Source organism: Arachis ipaensis, chromosome B8 (assembly GCF_059453495.1).
Source record: "Arachis ipaensis isolate K30076 ecotype BB chromosome B8, ASM5945349v1, whole genome shotgun sequence".
Classification (NCBI taxonomy): Eukaryota; Viridiplantae; Streptophyta; class Magnoliopsida; order Fabales; family Fabaceae; genus Arachis; species Arachis ipaensis.
The window spans coordinates 121,678,669-121,698,264 of record NC_142443.1 but is presented as its reverse complement, the minus strand read 5'-3'; the positions used below and the strand labels follow the sequence as shown (position 1 = coordinate 121,698,264).

At 31.4% G+C, this 19,596-nt stretch overlaps 1 protein-coding gene across 1 annotated transcript; it reads right to left on the bottom strand.

Annotated features, from left to right (window-relative positions):
• Window positions 1–2,064: 2,064 nt before the first annotated feature.
• On the bottom strand, window positions 2,065–4,864 carry LOC107613688 (protein TEEBE). The gene is made up of 3 exons (XM_016315795.3): window positions 4,573–4,864; window positions 3,611–4,105; window positions 2,065–2,829 (listed from the first exon to the last, which is right to left on the bottom strand). Exons 1-3 carry the CDS (start codon window positions 4,658–4,660, stop codon window positions 2,309–2,311), a joined length of 1,104 nt encoding a protein of 367 aa, XP_016171281.1. The 5' UTR covers window positions 4,661–4,864; the 3' UTR covers window positions 2,065–2,308.
• Between the last annotated feature and the right edge of the window lie 14,732 nt (window positions 4,865–19,596).

The window sequence follows — 19,596 nt, the reverse complement described above, 5'->3', positions numbered from 1 at the left end:
TGGCAACACCACTCGAACTCGCGGGTATCCACCGTGTCCCTACCCGCTCGAGGCGGGTTTTAGCGGGACAGGTTCTTGGACGGGTTGGAGCGGGACCGGATTTAGGTACTACCCACCCCGGTATATATATAATATATAATTTAAATATATAATATGTGTAATATATATAAAATAATTAATAAAATGATTGATAATATTGTATCATATTTAAAATTTTACTTTAATTTATGTTATGTATGTAATGATAGTTATATAAATTTTGAAATTTAATTTTGTTTATTAGATTTTAATAATTATAGGGGCAGGACGGATACCCATAGGAGTGGGTTAGGGTTCAACCATTTACTATCCACGGGTAGGAGCGGAGTGGATTTTATACGGGTAATTGTAAGGCGGAACGGGGTGAAATAGAGTAAAAACCCACTCCTACCTGCCCCCGTTGCCACCCCTACTTTCAAAACTAAAAATAAAAAAGATTGGTTTGAGTTAGCTTATGTTATAGTTGGTTTTGTAAATTTTTTCTTTTTAAATAATCGTGTAATTCGATATATGCTGTTTTTTTTTTTTAACCAATAATTGAGTAAATGTAAAATTATGTATTGAAAATTTATTATTTTTCAAATTTCAGTTATGGAGAAATTCTTGCGGTCATAAATAGGTTTTATGTATTTTTTTGCCTTACACAATACACATTTTTTTTATTTTTTACGGTATTTTTCAACCCGATAGATTAAGAACTAATCCGTCGCTTGTATTAAGCTCCATTTAAGGGTTTGTCGTTGGCCAATGAATTGCTGTAAGTACAAGACGAAATTAGAACTCTCGAAGCTTACTTAAGCGGACTAATGAACTAATCATTAGACCAACCCAACTTGATTTACTAAATACACATTTATTTACACACAATATCACTATTAGTATATGGGTTCTATATTCTTCACTCAAGACTCTAATCCTGTAGGCTGGTACAACTCTCAAATCTCAACGAGACAGGTAAATCTTCTATTTGTCCAAACTTCTGCTGAAAATTGGTTATGCCTCAAATGTGCCCAATGTGACACAGCCCAAAGGAATTCATAAACAATATGTAATACCTAACCTTCACAAATGTCCAAACATGTAATGACCCAGCCCAAATCCAGAATGGAGACCAACTTTGACTCAAACCCCTTCAAAAAGCCAGCAGCTCAAATGGCATTTGTCCCCTCACCTGATGTAACCAACCAAAAAAAAAAGCCAGAACTTCAAAGACAGATTAGCTCGGCTGGCAGGCAGGCAGGCAGAGCCATCGGGCCTGTTCCCTTCAAGGACACACCACATGCACGTGTCCACATTTCACGTTACCCACAAGAATCTCTGTATCTCTTCACAAACTTACTTCTGAACCGTATAAGGGACCTCCGCTTTGATATCACAGGTTGCATTTTATGGAATCTATTAGACGAGAGTATTAGACGAGAGTAAAGTGATAATTAGATTCTCAAAGATATTAATTTTGGATTAATTTATTCTTAAAAAAATATCAATTAGATATAGTAAACAATGGATATGTATGTCCTTCTATCAATAAATAATGTAAAATAAAATTGAATTGTGTATATATTTCGTTATTTACATGGTGCATATTTCGTTACTATCACATGAAAAAAAAAAAATGTAATTTTGGACTTATCTTTTGAATTTTCATATATCATTTATCAACTATTTTTTATTTATCACAAATTCTATTAAAATAAATGAAGTTTTACTTCAAAAATTGTTATATACATAACTATCTTTCATAAATTGACATATTAGAATAATTAACAGTATATATAAACATCACCGTTAAATTTTAATTGATAAATTGATAGAAAGACAACATGTATCTATCGTTTGTTATCCTGAAAAACCAAATTAATACTTTTTTTTTTCTTTAGAAATTAATTTGTCCGAAGTTGAGATCTTTAAGGTCCCAATTCTTCCTTTACTTATTATATTAAGAATTAGAATACAAATACAATAAATAGATAGATCAATAACAATGCCCGCTTATTGAAACTCATGATTTTCAATAACACATGGTGACAATCTCAAAAACTAAAATATATTACTTAATCATTTCATGAACATTTAACTCCCATGATTAAAAATTTGATCTTCGAACTCTTGAGCCAAATTTTGTAATGAACAGAAATTAAAATTGGTGTCTTGTGCTCAGCAAACTAGAGTAAAGGAGTGGTATGGTCTCGTACAATTATACAGAAGGCAGGCTCAAGTAACTTGCAAAAATCATAATTACTAAGTACTACATTAATGGTTTAATAACTTAGGCGACAGGAAACACTATAACTTGGTCAAGAACAGGGCCACAGAGAGATCCATAATCATCAATTCTGGTATGGTAGAAGGAGCTGTAGAATGTGAGCCTTGTTCTTGGTGCAACTGCTTTGAACTTGAAGCTCACTGTTCTGAATTTTCCCTTCCCTTCAGATTTGAAGGGAACTTTGAAGGCGTCCTTCGCGGCGAATGCTTCGACCATCATGGATCCGTGGCAGCCGTTTTTGGCATCTCCAACTGAAAATGTGATGTTGTAGACTTTGTTGGTAACTGTTCTGATGATTTGGGCGATGGCACTTTCCCTGCCTGCAACCAGTTCCACTGCTCCCAACCCGAATGGGATATTGAAATGCTTTGAATCTATGAACTTAATGGCTTTCAGGGATTCGATGATCCAACCGGGGAGCGGCGACATCAAATCTTGCTGTTCAGGAGGGAGCAGAACACCGTTGGTAGAATTGAAAATAGGGAATGGACCCTCCTCAAAACCCGGATTTTTAACCAAATTAGCTGCACAAGAGACAACATAATTTCATTATCAAACAGGTAATTATGTTGATAGGTCCAAAAGCATAGTGAACAAGAAATTTAAAAAAAAAAAAACAGAATTTAGTTAACAGTAGAAATGTATTGCCCATCTCAATTTCTCAAAAGAGCATAGAGCATGGAAATTAAAATAATTTCTTCTGTTCAATTGACATACTTACTCATCCCAAATGCTGACTATCCGGGATCTAGCTTCTTTAAAAAACGGTGGCATAGGATCGGAAATGTGTTTGAGGATATTTAAATTGGTAAATAATTTAAAAATTACATATATTGGTAAATAAAAAATTTGTTTTATTTATATAAAAAAAACCGTATAAAAGTTGGTATTCCATTGAAATAAACACTTTATGACCATGGGATAAAAATGTCATTCCCTCTCATTTTCAGTCATCTACTATCTCCACCATTATATTAAAATCATATCTAAATAGACACTTATATTTGGTGTACAAATACTGTTATGCTAGGTGTACACCAAAATCATCGATCAAAATCAACTACCAGTATAAAATATACAATGAAATACAAAATATATACTAAAAAAAGGTTAAACTATACAAATATTTATATATAAATACATAGTAACTGATTTTAGTAGCTGATTTTGGTGTGCAAGCAGCATTCTTGATACAAATAACGTTACCCCAAAAATAATGCCATATGAAGAACAAATTAGCAAGATACTTAACAATTCATACACTGGTAGCATGTTATAAAATTCAAATATGTTAAGGTTCATTACCTCTTGAAGGCAATGGAGGGTAAAACTCTCTGATAGCAATGGCATCCAAAAGCGGACCACAAGCCGGATCTTCCTGAACTCCAGGGTTGTGGAAAGTAACTTTAGCGACATTAGAAGTGGCCTTGAATCCCCAAGCAATGACATCACCATTGAGGCTATACAGTGTCTGCAGAGGAACATCTCCAGTCTGTGGAGGCACAGAGATCCTTAGGACTTCGTCTTGTGCACAAGTCCTCGACGCGCCGAGAATGAGCGCGTAGTATTGGCCAGGTTTGACCTTGATGGTCTGAGAGATTGAGGCTTCATTGCCAAGCCTTACAGCATGTATGCCATGAGTCACTGGGAAGAACATGCCTCCGGGTTGTGGACCTCCGGTGACATACTCAACCAAACCATTGATCTCCCATTTTGGTAACGCAAATTTTCCAATGAGTTTGGTTTTCTGGAGGGATTTGGGGTTTGGTTGCTCCTCAAAATTTCCATTTTGAAGGTAAGCTGTCCAGAAACGCAGTTTCAATCAGTCTGTCCAACTTATCAAATCCAAGCACATAGCCAGTATTTACTGTTAAGTGAAGATTGGAAAAATAAAAGTTCATTTTCAGTTTGGTCAAGTGCCAAAAAACATTTTTCCCTTAAAATTGTCATTATCTGTAAGTCTCATTATAGAAACAAAAATAGTGGTGGGTGTTGAAAATTTAAAAGTGACGGATCCATCACCTTTTTGGTATTTTTTTTCTTTCTTTTGTTTTTTGGTCTATTGAAGGAGTAGAAATAACATTAGACAACAGTGGTCAGTATGGAAGTGTGAGTGCGTAACGCTGAACAGGAAAATATTTTTAAATGAAGCATCAGACACATTGAGAAAAGGAAAATGAAGCACAGACTCTACTATAAAAAACAAAACAAAACAAAAACATAGATCTAGTGTTTCACTTTGGAAGAGACTTAGATGGGAGCATTACCTTCAGGTACTCTTGGCTGAATAACAGCAGAAGCTGAAACAGCAACGAACAAAGCCAAACAAAGTGTAGATACAAGTGTCACTGCCATTTTAACTACAGAATCTGGGGTCTAAAGCGAAAGAGATAGAGGAAGAACTGAAGAAGTGTATGTTCTTGCTCTAGAAGAGAGCAGAGCTTGGTGTTGAAGACTGAAAAGAAGTAGAAGGAGCTTCAGTTGCTTTTATAGTTGGAAAGTGAGAAGGACCAAACGGGTAAAACTATGGAGTATGGAGTATGAACAGAACTTAGCAACAATCACGTTGGAAGGCCCATTGGGGACACATGAATTCTTTCCAAAAAAAAGTTGAAATTTTTTAACCGGCTTTTTCTCCACCAATCATGCTGTAGGCATTTAGAAATAAATAAAAAATATAATAATAAGAGTAATTATTTTTTGTTCAAAAAACTAATTACAAAATATAAAAATAATAATTGAAAAAAATTAGAGAATCATTAAAATTTATTATTTTTTGTCATTGTTTTTAGTTATTAACTTAATTCTTTTAATTTAGTAAATCCAATAACATACTTTAACCTACACTTTTAAATATTGATAGTTAATTAATGATCAAAAATAATAAATTCTCATAATCATTTAATATTTTTTATAATAATTTATTCATAAAAGATAATATTCCTTTTACAAAAGCACTCAAATATTATATTTTTGAGACCTCCCTTAAAAATTATTTAATTTTTCAAACTATTCTTACTCCTTTTATCATCTTCAACTTTTATTTATTATTTCATATAATTTGTGTGTTTAACATATTTAATATATTTAAGTTACTAAATTTTTTGAGGGATTTTTTTTATTTAATTAAATAATATATAGTTAAATACATATATAAAATGATGTTATAATAATTGTGCACAAAATAAATAAATTAACATTTGTATTTATGAAAGTTTAGAGAACTCATCATTAATTGAATCATGAATAAATAAAAGTAATTTTGTACATACAAAAAATGAGAAAGCTTCAATTTTTATCCATTACAATTGAGAACGCTAATAGATTTATACATGCATAAAATTAACATTTAATACCACTTTTGTATACAAAAATTATCTTTTTAAATACTAAGTTAATGTTATTCATTTATGAATAATTAAATTTATTATTATTATTACAAACTTTTAGTAAAAAGCAATATCCTTATTTTATTATGTCGGTGTGGTTACGTTATTTGATCGATCTCGGGATGCATTGATGCAATGTGGGAGCGGGAGAAGATTATAAGATTGGCAATAATAACGTTTTAAGTTAGCATTTGTAATAATAAATGTTTTAGCACCATTTCTAGTTGATTAAGTTGTTTACTTTTTCTTCTTTAAATGAAAGAGATTATTCTTAATTTAGTCTTTGAGTTTTTAAATTTTTTTATCTTATTCCCATTTAGTTTTAACATAGTAGCACCTGTTTTTGGTGTGTTATCCCTTTTTTCTTTTGTAATAAGTATATATATATTATGGTCATAAGCGAATTTCAATCATTTAAACCACATGTTTAATATTTTTTATATCACTTGAATTATATAACTTAAAGTAAAATGTAAATAATAATGTATTAGTACTTTTTCAAGCGAACTCTAAATACTATGTAAAGAGTTATATTGTTCACACTGCTTTAAAATATAAATGATAAAAAATATAAAAATTATAAAGAGAGAAATATCACTTGGTGAATTTTATTCTAGTTTAGTCATTGTCCTATGTTCAATCCTCTCTATAAGTCTATAACTATGTCGAAGATTTTTTTACCAATGACTAAGTTTCAATGGGTGTTTTATAAACAGCTATAACAATAATGAACACTTTTATACACCTCACAAAAACTTTATTATTAGTACAGTAAGGCTCACTCCACTTAGAAACACCAACTTCAAAAACTTCAAAAAATCCCAATTTTAAGGGTTTTGTTTTTTTTTTTTTTATTATTGAGCACTTATTATACATCGTGATATCCTTCATCATCAGTATATTAAGTCATATTTCAGTTAGAAACACCAGCTCTAACTTGGAGCAATCTCAACTTCAAGTATTTTTATTCTTGAGTACTTAATATACATCGCGGTATTATATTGTATAAAAGTATCACAACGTAAAAAATCATTGTCTAAATCACACAGTACAACTCTTCTCTTATAATCTCAATAAACTAATTGTGAGAAGTCTCTTGCTGGTTGAATGAATACAAATTAATAGGGACGGCAATTTCTCTTGGCGGGACGGATATTGCGGGGATTTATCCGTCGGGAGACAGATTTGGAACTTTTTTTTTTTTTCGCGGGACGGGAGCGGGTATCCATTTAATAAACGGGGCGGGGGCGGGGAGAGAGATATCCGCCCCGTGATACCTACATAATATCCGTGTAACTGAAATTACATAAATAAATAAATAAATAAATATATATATATATATATGTTATGATGGAATCAGAAAATCTAATCCCCAATTTCTCACACCGCCTCTGCCTCACTCCCTCACTCTCTCATCAATTCACTCTCAGTCTCACACCCCAACCTAAATCGCGTGACTGTGTCTCAGGTCTCATCCTCTCCGTTTTTCTTCCTCTTCCTTCCTCCTTTGATGCTGCTCATCTTCTTCCTCTCACTGAGTCGCCGGTGTCGCTCCGTGCTTGCTTCTCACAACGTTGGCGCCGCCTGCACCTCCGTCGCCGCGTGCACCCACGTCGCCGCCTCTACTTCGCGAAGACGAAGCTGTTCCAGCCATGCCTCTGTCATCACCAGCATCTTCAGATCTGTTATCACTAGCTATGCTTCTGCGTCCATCTTCTTCAGATCTGCTATTATCAATGGTCAATAAATTGTCTGCATTCTTTTAATTATATAATCATTCAAAAAGTTTTGATTTTTTTGCCCAATAATTATGTAAAATATTATTCTGATTTATACATATTGTTAATGATTGATTTATATATCTTTTGTGTACCTTTTTATGAATATAATATATGCATATGTTTGATTTTATTATACTGTGAATTGTATATATTTTGCTAGAAGATGATTTCGAATAGATAAAAATCAGTAACCAATCTGGTTTGATTATGATGTAATTCAAATTATTTTATTGTTCTACATAATTGTATAATAGATTGAAATTGAATTAAAAATTTTATTTAAAAATCTGTAGATATCCGTGGAGATCTCGATCTCCGGCGGATATGGGATCCCTGTTACCCGTTGTGGGGACGGAGAGGGTACGGGGACGGAGACGGATTATGGGTGGCAGGGACGGGGCGGGGGGCATGTCCCCGCCCCATGGGGACCCGTTGCCATCCCTACAAATTAAGCTTTATGAACAAAAATTTGAATATCTCTCAAATTATGTATGAAATTATTTTTGTTGAGTTTAAAAAAATAATATAATTTAAAGATGATGACTAAATTATTATAAATTGAATTAATAGCAAAATTATTTATGTGATTTATTGTGTTTAGTGTTCAAAAAATAAATTAATCACCCTTGACCCAAGAAACATAAAAAACAAGTTCATATTGCATCTGCCCCAATATTGATTCAAGCAAAACACTCATATCATATGATGAATGGAAATGAAAGCAAGCAATCTGAACAAGGAAGAAAAGAAAGAAATCTGCCCAAATCCAACATAAGTCCAAACGGTGGTCTACACCCAAATTCATTCACTCCACTTAGTTACTAACTAGGTAAGATGAAAAAGGTTGAAAGAGAAGATTGAAGGTATAGTTGCATGTTTGATTCAGTCACTGCTTCTATCCTCTCTCTCCTCTGTGAATGCCGCTACTACATCTGATTTTGGAGAAGAAGTCAAACAAGGTGCTGAAGCAAGTTTCAAGTCTAGGAAGCTTCATTCCTCTATTAAAGGGATGAACGGCCAAGGATTGAAGTAAGGAGTAAGAGCACAATGTTTGGGTTTCCATAGCTCACTGAGCTGTTTATTCATCTCCTTCATAGTTTTCATTGAGTATCTCTTTTTCCCACTTTAATCTTTTTGGATTTCAATGGTAAAAGGCATATTGGTGAGGTTTATATATAAAAGTCATTGAGTGGAAAAAGGTAGAGAGTTAGACTTGGAGAAAAAGCCATAGTTATTTTAGAAATTCTTTGTAAGTGTTTCTGTTTTGTTGTCATGATCTTGAGGGAATTTCCTTACAAGTTGGATTAGCACTTTGTCGTTGAAAGTTAGGGTGAGTTTTTAGTCAAGTCTAATTTGGGTTAGGTTCTTTTCTTAACTCATAAGAATGATGCTTTTCTTGCTTTTTCAACTCTATGCAAAAAGATTCAAAATAAAAAAAATTGAAAATAGTTTCCATAAGAAGTGATCATGAAAAGGAGAAATAGAAGCCTTCAAAAAATTACTAGGACAATGCTTAAAATTCTAAAATTCCTTTGAGTTGAGACTGTGAACACAACTTGTTACATTTTGAACCGAACCATCATTCAAAAAGTTTTAAAAAAATCTCATATGGGCTTTGGAAAGGAGTACCACCCAATCTTAAGTACTTTCATGTTTTTGGATGCAAATGCTTTGTCTTAAATACTAAAGATAATCTTCAAAATTTTGATCCAAAATCTTATGAAGGTATCTTTGTTGGTTATTCAACCACTAATAAAGGATATAGAGTTTACCTCAAGGAACATAGAATAATAGAGAAATCCATACATGTCACCTTTTGTGATTCTAACACCATTTCAAGTGTTATTGAGAAAAATGATGCAGGAATTGAAATTGAACCTAGTTTTGAAAGGATTCATGATCAAGACAAATCAGAACCTTCTTTGGAAAAAGCTGTCCCTATTTCTGCAGAAGTAAAATACAGGAGATAATTCTATTTTGTCTCCTACCAAAGCAGAAAATTCTGAAAATCAGAACACCACAGAACTGAATGATACTCAATCTGAAATTACTTCACCAAAGCCCAAAGAATGGAAGTTCTTGAAGAACTATCCACATGAATTTATCATTGGAGATCTATCACAAGGAGTTATCACAAGATCTTCAAATAGAAAGAGGGCCGAACATAATAATTTTGCTCTCATATCTCAAGTGGAACCTCAAAATGTGAAGGAAGTCCTTGACGATCCTTCTTGGATAAAGGCAATGGAGGAAGAATTGGTCCAATTTGAGAAGAATGAAGTTTGGTCACTAGTGCCTTATCTGAATGGTAAGAAGGTAATGGATACTAAATGGATCTTTAGAAATAAATTGGATGAAGATGGTAGTATTATTAGAAACAAAACTAGATTAGTAGCTCAAAAGTATGACCAAGAGGAGGGCATTGACTTTGATGAGTCATTTGCTCCGGTTGCAAGAATGAAAGCAATAAGATTATTGCTTGCATATGCAGCCCACAAAGGATTCAAGCTTTTTCTATTGGATGTCAAGTATGCCTTTTTGAGTGGTTTTATTGATAGAGAGCTATACGTAGCTCAATCCCCCGGTTTTGAAAATAAGGATTTTCTAAACCATGTTTTTAAACTCTTTAAAGCACTTTATGGTTTGAGACAAGCTCCTAGAACTTAGTATAAATAAAAGACTTAGCTCTTTCTTGTTGAAAAATGGCTTTCAAAGGAGAACTACATGTACAACTCTTTTCATTAAAGAATCTAATGATCATTTCATACTTGTCCCAGTCCCACTCATTTCCTCTCCTCTCTCGAAAAATCAAAATTGAAACTTGAAAGAACAAACAAAAGATGAAGAGAAGAACCCTAGCGGACTAGCCCCCAGTCTCGTAGCACGCTGCCACCGCACCCACCGCAGCACCCGCACCCACCGTAACCCCCGCAGCCCTGCATCCCCACAGCCCCACGGAACCCATAGCCACCGTATCTCCTCTCTTTTGTTCGAGCGCGCTCTCTCTCTGTTCAAGCGCGCTCTCTCTCTGTTCGCCGGTGTCGCGTCGTCTCCTTTGTCATCGCCGTCACTTCCCTTCCTCTTTACTACCGGTAAGCACTGTGATAGTAGTTAATTAGTTATGCTTTGTAATTTGCTGAGTTAATTCGTCACTCCCTCTGTGTCCGATGTTCCCTTTCTCTGAATTATTTTTTATTTTTTTTGATTTAGTTTTATTGTGGAGTTTGCTTATTTAGTTATGTTGTGGAGTTTGCTGAGTTTGCTAATTTTGTTTGCTGATTCAGTTTGTTGAGTTATTTTGCTGAGTTAGTTATGCTGTGGAGTTTGTTGAGTTTGCTAATTTTGTATGTTTGCTGATTCTAGTTTGTTAATTTGTTCATAATTTTCTATGGAGTTTGTTGATTCTACTGTGGAGTTTGCTGATTTTAGTTTTTCTTTGTTGTATGTTAAAGATGGAACAATCACAAAATGATCACTAGCCACAGGACAATGCTATCAATGTTGTCTAAGAATTTCAAACTGGTTCTTCTCGAAAGAAATCTGATCCAACTTGACAATATTTTACTGTGAAATATGACAAAAATAACAAAGCACAATATACATGCATTTTTTGTTTGAATACTTATAATGGAAGATGGATATATAGAATGAAGTATTATCTAGCAAAAATTTTTGGATAAATTAAAGTTTGTAACAAAGTGACTGAAGATGTTGAACTTCATATTTAATTAAACCGGTTAAACCTAGGTTGAACTCCGATCGAATCAGTGAATCATTGAACCAGTGAGACTTTACCGGTTTACTGACCAGCCAGTTCTCGCAACCTTAGTACAAACACTAAATTGTTATTTTATTAATTTATGTGTGCAACTTTTGAAAAACATGGGTAAAAATTGTATTAATTCATGAGTATAAACTGTATTGATTCATGTGTGCAAAATTCTAGTAAATATAGGTGTAAATTACACACGTCTTGTGTGCAAATTATCTGTAAATATGAATGTATATTATTACTGACTAAGTACGGACTAAAAATAATAATATTTGCTCGTAATGTAGCATTGCTCAGCAATAAAATTTTCATCAATGCCAAATTGCCATAAAATAATCAATTTTCATCTTGATCTTCATTCCTTGTTGGCCTTGGTATGATTCCTCTTCTGGTGGTAATGCCAAATACGTAGAAGTAATCAATTGCTTCTCCTTGCCTTTCTTGGACTTGATACATTTGAATGATGACTTCTTGATCAATGTGGTTGAACTTTCCTTTTATGTAGTGTCTCATGTTCCTAAGCTTGCTCACAACATAGTCCATAGTAACGAAAGGATGTGTAGTTTGAACTTGATTTTGATTAGATTCGGAGGCGACAAATTTTATTTAGATAATAGGCATATCCAAACCAGGATCTAACTGCAACTAATTAGATAATACTTTAAATTTTATTTTGATTAGATTTGCGGAGGCGACAAATTTGCGCGTAGGAGATGTGATGCTTACCACAAGTTTGGAAGTCAATGCTAATTATGAAACAAAAGATCGATAAGTATTGGTTTACTGAGCTGGAAAATTAAAATTAAAATTAAACTAAGGAAGGTTATTTCGTCTTTGGTGTGATTTCCAATTTCAAAATTCAAACCACAAAGGTCAAGATGTGGCTACATGTCACATGGATTCCTTGATCTCCTTGGGACCACCTGTTTCCAAAATCGTATTAATATATTCATTTTAAAGTAGGTTCGTGTACCTAGATCAAAATTAAAGTAATTATGTATGATACTGCCTGGCAGTTTAGCGCCATTTCTCTAAGTTATCCACCACAATAAGGGTCCATTAAAATTGCAGTTCACTGCTATTATTTTTTGTCCCCATATTATGAGGAGCACGCTATTATTATATGTTGATCCCAAATGCATGTGTTTCTGACTCATTTAGCTTCAATTTTCTGCACCTGATATGCAGATTGGTTTCACTTTCGAGCTCTTTGTAATTGATTATTAATTATGGCACAAAACTGTTTTTAGAGTCGGAGATTGAAAAAAAAAAAAAATATATATATATATATATATATATATATATATATATATATATATATATATATGAGTAATTTTTTGGTGGCCAAGGTTATAGTGATTAAGAGTGGCTAAATTTTGACTGACCAATAAATATATGACATGTGTAGAGTTGGGTGAAAGTTGTTAGTTAGAGTGATAGGCCTTATTGTTAGTGAGTAGTAGGGCAAAAGAGTAAATAGAATGACCAAAATGATGTGTATATCATGTGAGTCTTTGTTTTGAAGGAAAAAAATGTGTTAGTATTTTTTAAGTGGATAATTTCAAAACTTTAATGGTTGGACTTTAGTGTGAAAATTTATTATAATGTTAGATCAATAAAAGGTCATGAACTATATATTAATAATGAGAGTAATAAAAAGGGCCTAGACCCCGATGAAATACCAAAAAAAAATGAGAGTAATAAAAAAAAATAAAAATTAAATCATGCAATATTTATGTGAGCTCTTACTATTAATGTATTTGTGGCATGAATTATATGAAAGTATACATTTATAAAGTGTTAAAATTTTATAAAAAAATATTTTTATTTTGAATAAAAATAACTATTAAACATTATTATTATTATTATTATTATTATTATTATTATTATTATTATTATTATTATTATTATTATTATTATTATTAAAAGAGAAATTTTTGAAAATTGGTAATTTTTAGTATTTTTGTTCATTTTTTGGTGAATAAAAATACTAAATTATTTTTAACAGATAAATTTTATTAATTTATATGTTCAAACTCTAAAAATTTTGAGTGCAAATGGTAATGAATTATGTGTATGTGCATAATTTTAATAAACATATGTGTAAATTGTATGTTTATTGTGTACAAAATCTCTATAAATATAAGTACAAATTATTACCGATTAAGTGTGGACAAAAAATGATAATACTTGTTAGTCATATAGCACTGCTCTTATTAAAAATCTTCATAATAGTTTTATTAATAAGATTTACTCTTTTTACTTTGTGAATCCACTAAAGCTGCATCCGTAAATCTTAAATTCATAATGTCATACCTTCTATAATTTATTTAAATAAACTAGTTGAAAATCAATTATACCAGATTGTCTTAAAACTGAATTCACTGTTAATTTTGTTTTTTTCTTAATATTTATATAAAACGTGGTCCTTGTATAAAATTTTAAAGAAACAAATATAAAATCTGCAAAACTACCATGATTTATGAAGTAAATTTGTTAGTTTTTATCAACGTTTATGGTTTTTTACGATATTAATTTGTTAATTTTTATTTAACTAAAAATTCTTTGTTTTTTAATTTGTATATCCATGATTATACATATTATTTGTTAATTCTATGATATAAATTTTAAAACTAAAGAAGAAATGGGCATTGACAAGAAGAAAACGTAAAAATATAAAACAAAAAGAGTCACTCGTATTTTTTTAGGATATTCATGTAAAATTACGGTAAAAGATATTTTAATCATAATAGTGTACAAAATATTTTTGTATTTAGATTACCAAAAACGGATCTAGTATTTTTAATATGGAAGGGTCGAATTATAGACAAATTTTTTAACTTCTTTTTTAGATTTTTTTATTACATAAATGTAATTTAGGAATAATATATAGTTATTGAATTAATTTTATCCAAATATAAAGAAAAAATCTTATAAATTATTTTTTATAATATCATTTTTTATATGAAAATTACATAAAAGAGACAACAATATCAATAATATGTTATAAAATTATAATGATAAAAAATTTATAGTGTATTTAGTTACAAAAATTATTAATTAAAATTATTTAAAAAAATTATAAATTATTAATTACTTGAAAAGTATAATACTGTTATCAAATATAAGATATGAATATTAAAATAAAATGATAGCTGAAATTAAATAATTTAAGATAAAAAAAAGTTAGGTTTATTTTGTTTTTTTTTTATGTAAAATTAAACGAAAAATTGAGTATTTTTTTACAAGAAAATAATATTTAAGATACACAATATAATTACCAGAACATAATTCTGTAAGTCATTTACTAATATTTTATATAATAATATAAATGTTAGATATGTTATTATTAAAAGAACAAACAATTTTTCTTAAAAATAGATATAGAGATAAATATATAAAAACTATTTTGATAAGTACAAAAATTTGAGTGTATGATATTAAATTGGTTAAAAAATACTAGAGATCTAAATAATTAAGATATAAATCCATTACATAATAAAAAATTAATACATATAAAGCTACTAAATTACATAATATTTTTTATTTCCTTAGACATATATCCCATATGTAGACATAGTTTTTTAAAATTTTTAGATGGTCGAGGTTTAACTGTCTCCTACATGTTACAATAAAAGATAAAAACAGAATAAAAATGAATAAAAACTGCAATTCACATTTTGTATTTGACTGCAACTCAAATAAAATTGCATATCTACAAACATATAAATTTAAACCATAAATTTTGTTTTTGAAAAAAATAACCTATATATAACCTTCTAATGTGGTATTTCAGTATAATTTTTTTACATTTTAAATTTTAAAATAAAAAATAATTATAATAAAAAAATTTATAAAAGTCTAACCAGATTTATACAATGTGACTCTAAAAATATTAGGGCATAGCATTAATAAAATTATTATTTCTCTTTTAATAATAATAATAATATATATAATAACAAGAAAAAAAATAATAATTATGATAAAATCAACAATACTATTTAATAGTTATTTTTATTCAAAATAAAAATATTTTATTATAAAATTTTAATACTTTATAAATTTATATTCTCATATAATTCATGTCACAAATATATTAATAGTAAGAGCTCATATAAATATTACATGATTTAGTTCTTATTTTTTTAAAATTATTCTCATCATTAATAGTTCATGATTTTTTATTGATCCAACATTATAATAAATTTTCACACTAAGGCCCAATCATTAAAGTTTTGGAATTATCCACTCAAAAACAGATTTTTTTTTCCTTCAAAAAAAGCCCACATGATATACACATCATTTTGGTCAGTTTATTTATTTTTTTGTCCTTTAATAATTACTAACAATAGACTCATCACTCTAACTACCAACTTTCACCCAACTTTTCATATGTCATGTGTTCATTAGTCAATCAAAACTTAGCCATTCTTAGCCACTGTAACTTTGGACACCAAAGATCTACCCTATATATGATATACACATCATTTTGGTCAGTTTATTTATTTTTTTGTCCTTTAATAATTACTAACAATAGACTCATCACTCTAACTACCAACTTTCACCCAACTTTTCATATGTCATGTGTTCATTAGTCAATCAAAACTTAGCCATTCTTAGCCACTGTAACTTTGGACACCAAAGATCTACCCTATATATATATATATATATATATATATATATATATATATATATATATATATATATATATATATATATATATATATATATATATGTTTAATTACCCTGTTGGTTCCTATAGTTTTGCAAAATTTTTAATTAGGTCCTCTTGGTAATAATTGGCTTAATTGTATAGGAACTTAACTAAAAACAAAATTGGTGCAGGAACTCAAATAAAAAAAAACGTAGGGACTCAATTAAAAAAAATTTGGTGCAAGGACTCAATTAAAAAGAAAAAAAAGTATAGGAATCTAATTAAAAATTTTGCAAATTATGTGTGTGGGAGAGAGAGAGAGAGAAAGATAAGCTAGCCTACGTTTTTACGTGAAATTATATATTATCTAGGGTATTAAAGTATACTTTTTGTCCCTAAAGTTTGACAAAAATTTCAAAAATACCCTTAAGTTTTATTTTGTTTTAATTTTATCCCAAAAGTTTTGGATTTGCATCAAATATACTTGTGTCAGCTAATTTTTTTAAAAGTTTAAGACCAATTCAACAACAATTTCATAAAAACATTCCTCAACGTAAGTAATTCAAGCAGAATTTTTATGCATTATTGTTAAATTGGTTTTAAATTTTTTTAAATTTTTTCCGTTGAGAGTATATTTGATGCAAATCGAAAACTTTTGAGACAAAATTAAAACAAAATAAAATTTAGGGATATTTTTGAAATTTTTGCCAAACTTTAGGGACAAAAAGTATACTATACCCTAGATAATATATAATCTCACGTGAAAGCGTGGGTTAGATAACCATAGAATAGGTTGAATTATGTATGTTAAGGGTTAGTAACTTTGATAAAAATGTTGAGTTATCTTGAGAATGAGTTGATGATTGATGATGATAATAAATTGGAATGATGGTAGCTTGACGAATAATGAGTTAACTTATCTTGATTTTGGATTGTTTAGGATAAAAATTAATATAATTGAGTAAATAGTATAATGTGGAAGAGATGGAATGGATATAGAATTGTTTTGGACTCAATTGGTGTTGTTTTGGGGTGTGAATCATTGGTTTTGAAATGAGAGTTTTGGTAAAAATAGAGATTTAGTATTTTTGGTAAAACTTGATTTTTGACAAACTTCGGCAGGTTATAACTTAACTTCCGGACCCTTAAATTTTGTCAAACTTCCATGAAGTTTACGCCATTCGAAAAACGAACTAAAAATAATTTTTAACAAAAAAGTTATGCACATTTGAATTTGTTGTGCGAAATTTGAATTCTACAGACTTAGCAGCTTTTTACTACTTTTGCTGGGCATGCGTACGCGAATACACACGCGACGCGGACCTAGGCTCTACCCAGGCATCCGGCATACGCGGGAGTGTGTATGCGTGCGCAGAATGGGAAGATTTACAAGCTCGCGTACGCGAGCAATACCACGCGATGCGGGAAGGCTTCCCTGTCCAAAGGGCTTGCATACGCGGACAAGGGTCACGTACGTGAAATGGACAAATGGCACCGCTGCGTATGCGAAACATGACATGCATACGCGGAACTCCTATTTTGGAAAAGTTATTTTTATTAATTAAACCTATTTTCGAACTTCTAAACTTCTATAATTACCTTCTAAGCTCCTATACCTAATCCCTAGTCATAGGAAGAGGGGTGAACTTAGAGAATGAGTTAACTTGGCAGTAAAGAAAGATCTTTAAAGTAATGATTTATGTTTAAAAAGTGCAAAAATGCTGAATATGTGATGAATGACATCTGTAATAATAATGATTAATTGAATTTAAATTATTATTGGCATGTGCACTTCTATTTATCTGAGATACGAGTTTCTCTGGGTAGATGCAGTGGCTAGCCACCACTCGCTCCAAGTTGAGACTTGATACTCTGTTGACCCTACGTTACAAGATATGGCTGGGCACTTTAACTCCCCGAAAATTCTTCCAATGAGATGAATATTTAATGATTGAGATTATATGCATAGATTCTTAGAGATGCGTGCACGGAGGACTGTCCAGGGTTAGCTACCGGATATATCGGGTTTGGTTATATAACTGACAGATGAGACTCATCAGCCATAGGGCATGCATACATCATATACATTTGTATGTTTTTGTAGGAGTGTGCATTACTTGTGATTGTCTATGTGATTAACCATGCTTACCTGCTATTTGTTCTACTTGTTGTAATTGCATTCTATATGTGTTTTCTTTGTCTGTGCTTTATATCTTTGCAACTGAGAGATCCTTCGTCTGACGGAGGTGTGATGAGGGTAGTTCCATTAGTGCTTCAGAGGGTTGGAGGAGACAGAGATTGGAGTGTTGAGTTTAAGTTAGGTTTATAACGTGAATACCTTAGATAATTTACCCCATTTATGGCTTAGTATATTCCTTTAAGTTAAATTCTGAGTGTTAGAGTTCTAGGATTTTCTCTTGCCTTCCTGAGACCTTATGTATTACCTATGTTAGCACCATTACCATGCTGAAAACCTTCGATTTTCATTCCATACATATACTGTTGCTTTTCAGATGCAGGTCGAGGGACACCTCGGTGAGCATCTGGAGTTTTCTACTGCAAACGAAGTTTAGGATGTTGTACTTTGTTATTATGCTATATATATATATATATATATATATATATATATATATATATATATATATATATATATATATTCTCCTCTGTATATACTTTATATACTTTATGTTTGATCCTCCTAGAGGCTTTTATGGAGAAATAGGTGCTCGCTTTATGCATTTTTGGGATATTTTGGGATGTATATATATGTATGTATATATTCTCCGGCCGGCCTTGACTTCATAGGTCGATTCTGGAGCTTGATATTCTGTATCTTTCGGTATTCCGCTTTGTATGTATATATCTTTACCTTTCTTCCTATCCGAGTTTTCGTTTGCATGTGCAATGTGCTTTTCTTTTTTTGCGATTTTGCATAAACCTTCCTTCAAGGCTCCTCGTTACGAACTTTCTTTCAACTATATTTATACGTACGTATTTTTATTTTAGAGGTCGTAATACCTCGCCACCTCTATTTTACGACTTAAGCGTAAAACACTGTGTGGTAGGGTGTTACATTATGGTATCAGAGCAATTCGTTCCTGTAGAGCCTCAGGGACAAACTGACTATGCTTTTGGGCATGCTCTGGATGTCTATATATGCTGAATTATGATATCTAACTGATATACGAGGCATAATTTTTCATGAGAATGCATTTGGGACTTTGAAGCACTAGACTTGAGATATTGAGACTGATCACCTTGATATCACTTGTTTGGTGTGAACAAGGACCAGATGGTAAGTTGTGGACGCGGTCGCGGCCGAGAGAGAGGTAGGACTAGTAATACAGAACCTGAAACGACGGAAACTTTATGGCTGCCTTGGAGAGCATGGCTACGGCTGTACAGGCTATAACCGAGGTGTTGGGAAACAAAGTCAATAATGGGAATGGCGGTTGGTGCACAAAATTGTGATTCACACTTTTCACAACTCCGCACAACTAACCAGCAAGTGCACTGGGTCGTCCAAGTAATACCTTACGTGAGTAAGGGTCGATCCCACGGAGATTGTTAGCTTGAAGCAAGCTATGATCATCTTGTAAATCTCAATCAGGTTGGATTCAAATGGTTATGAGGTTTTGATAATTAAAAGATAAATAAAACATAAAATAAAATAAAGATACTTATGTAATTCATTG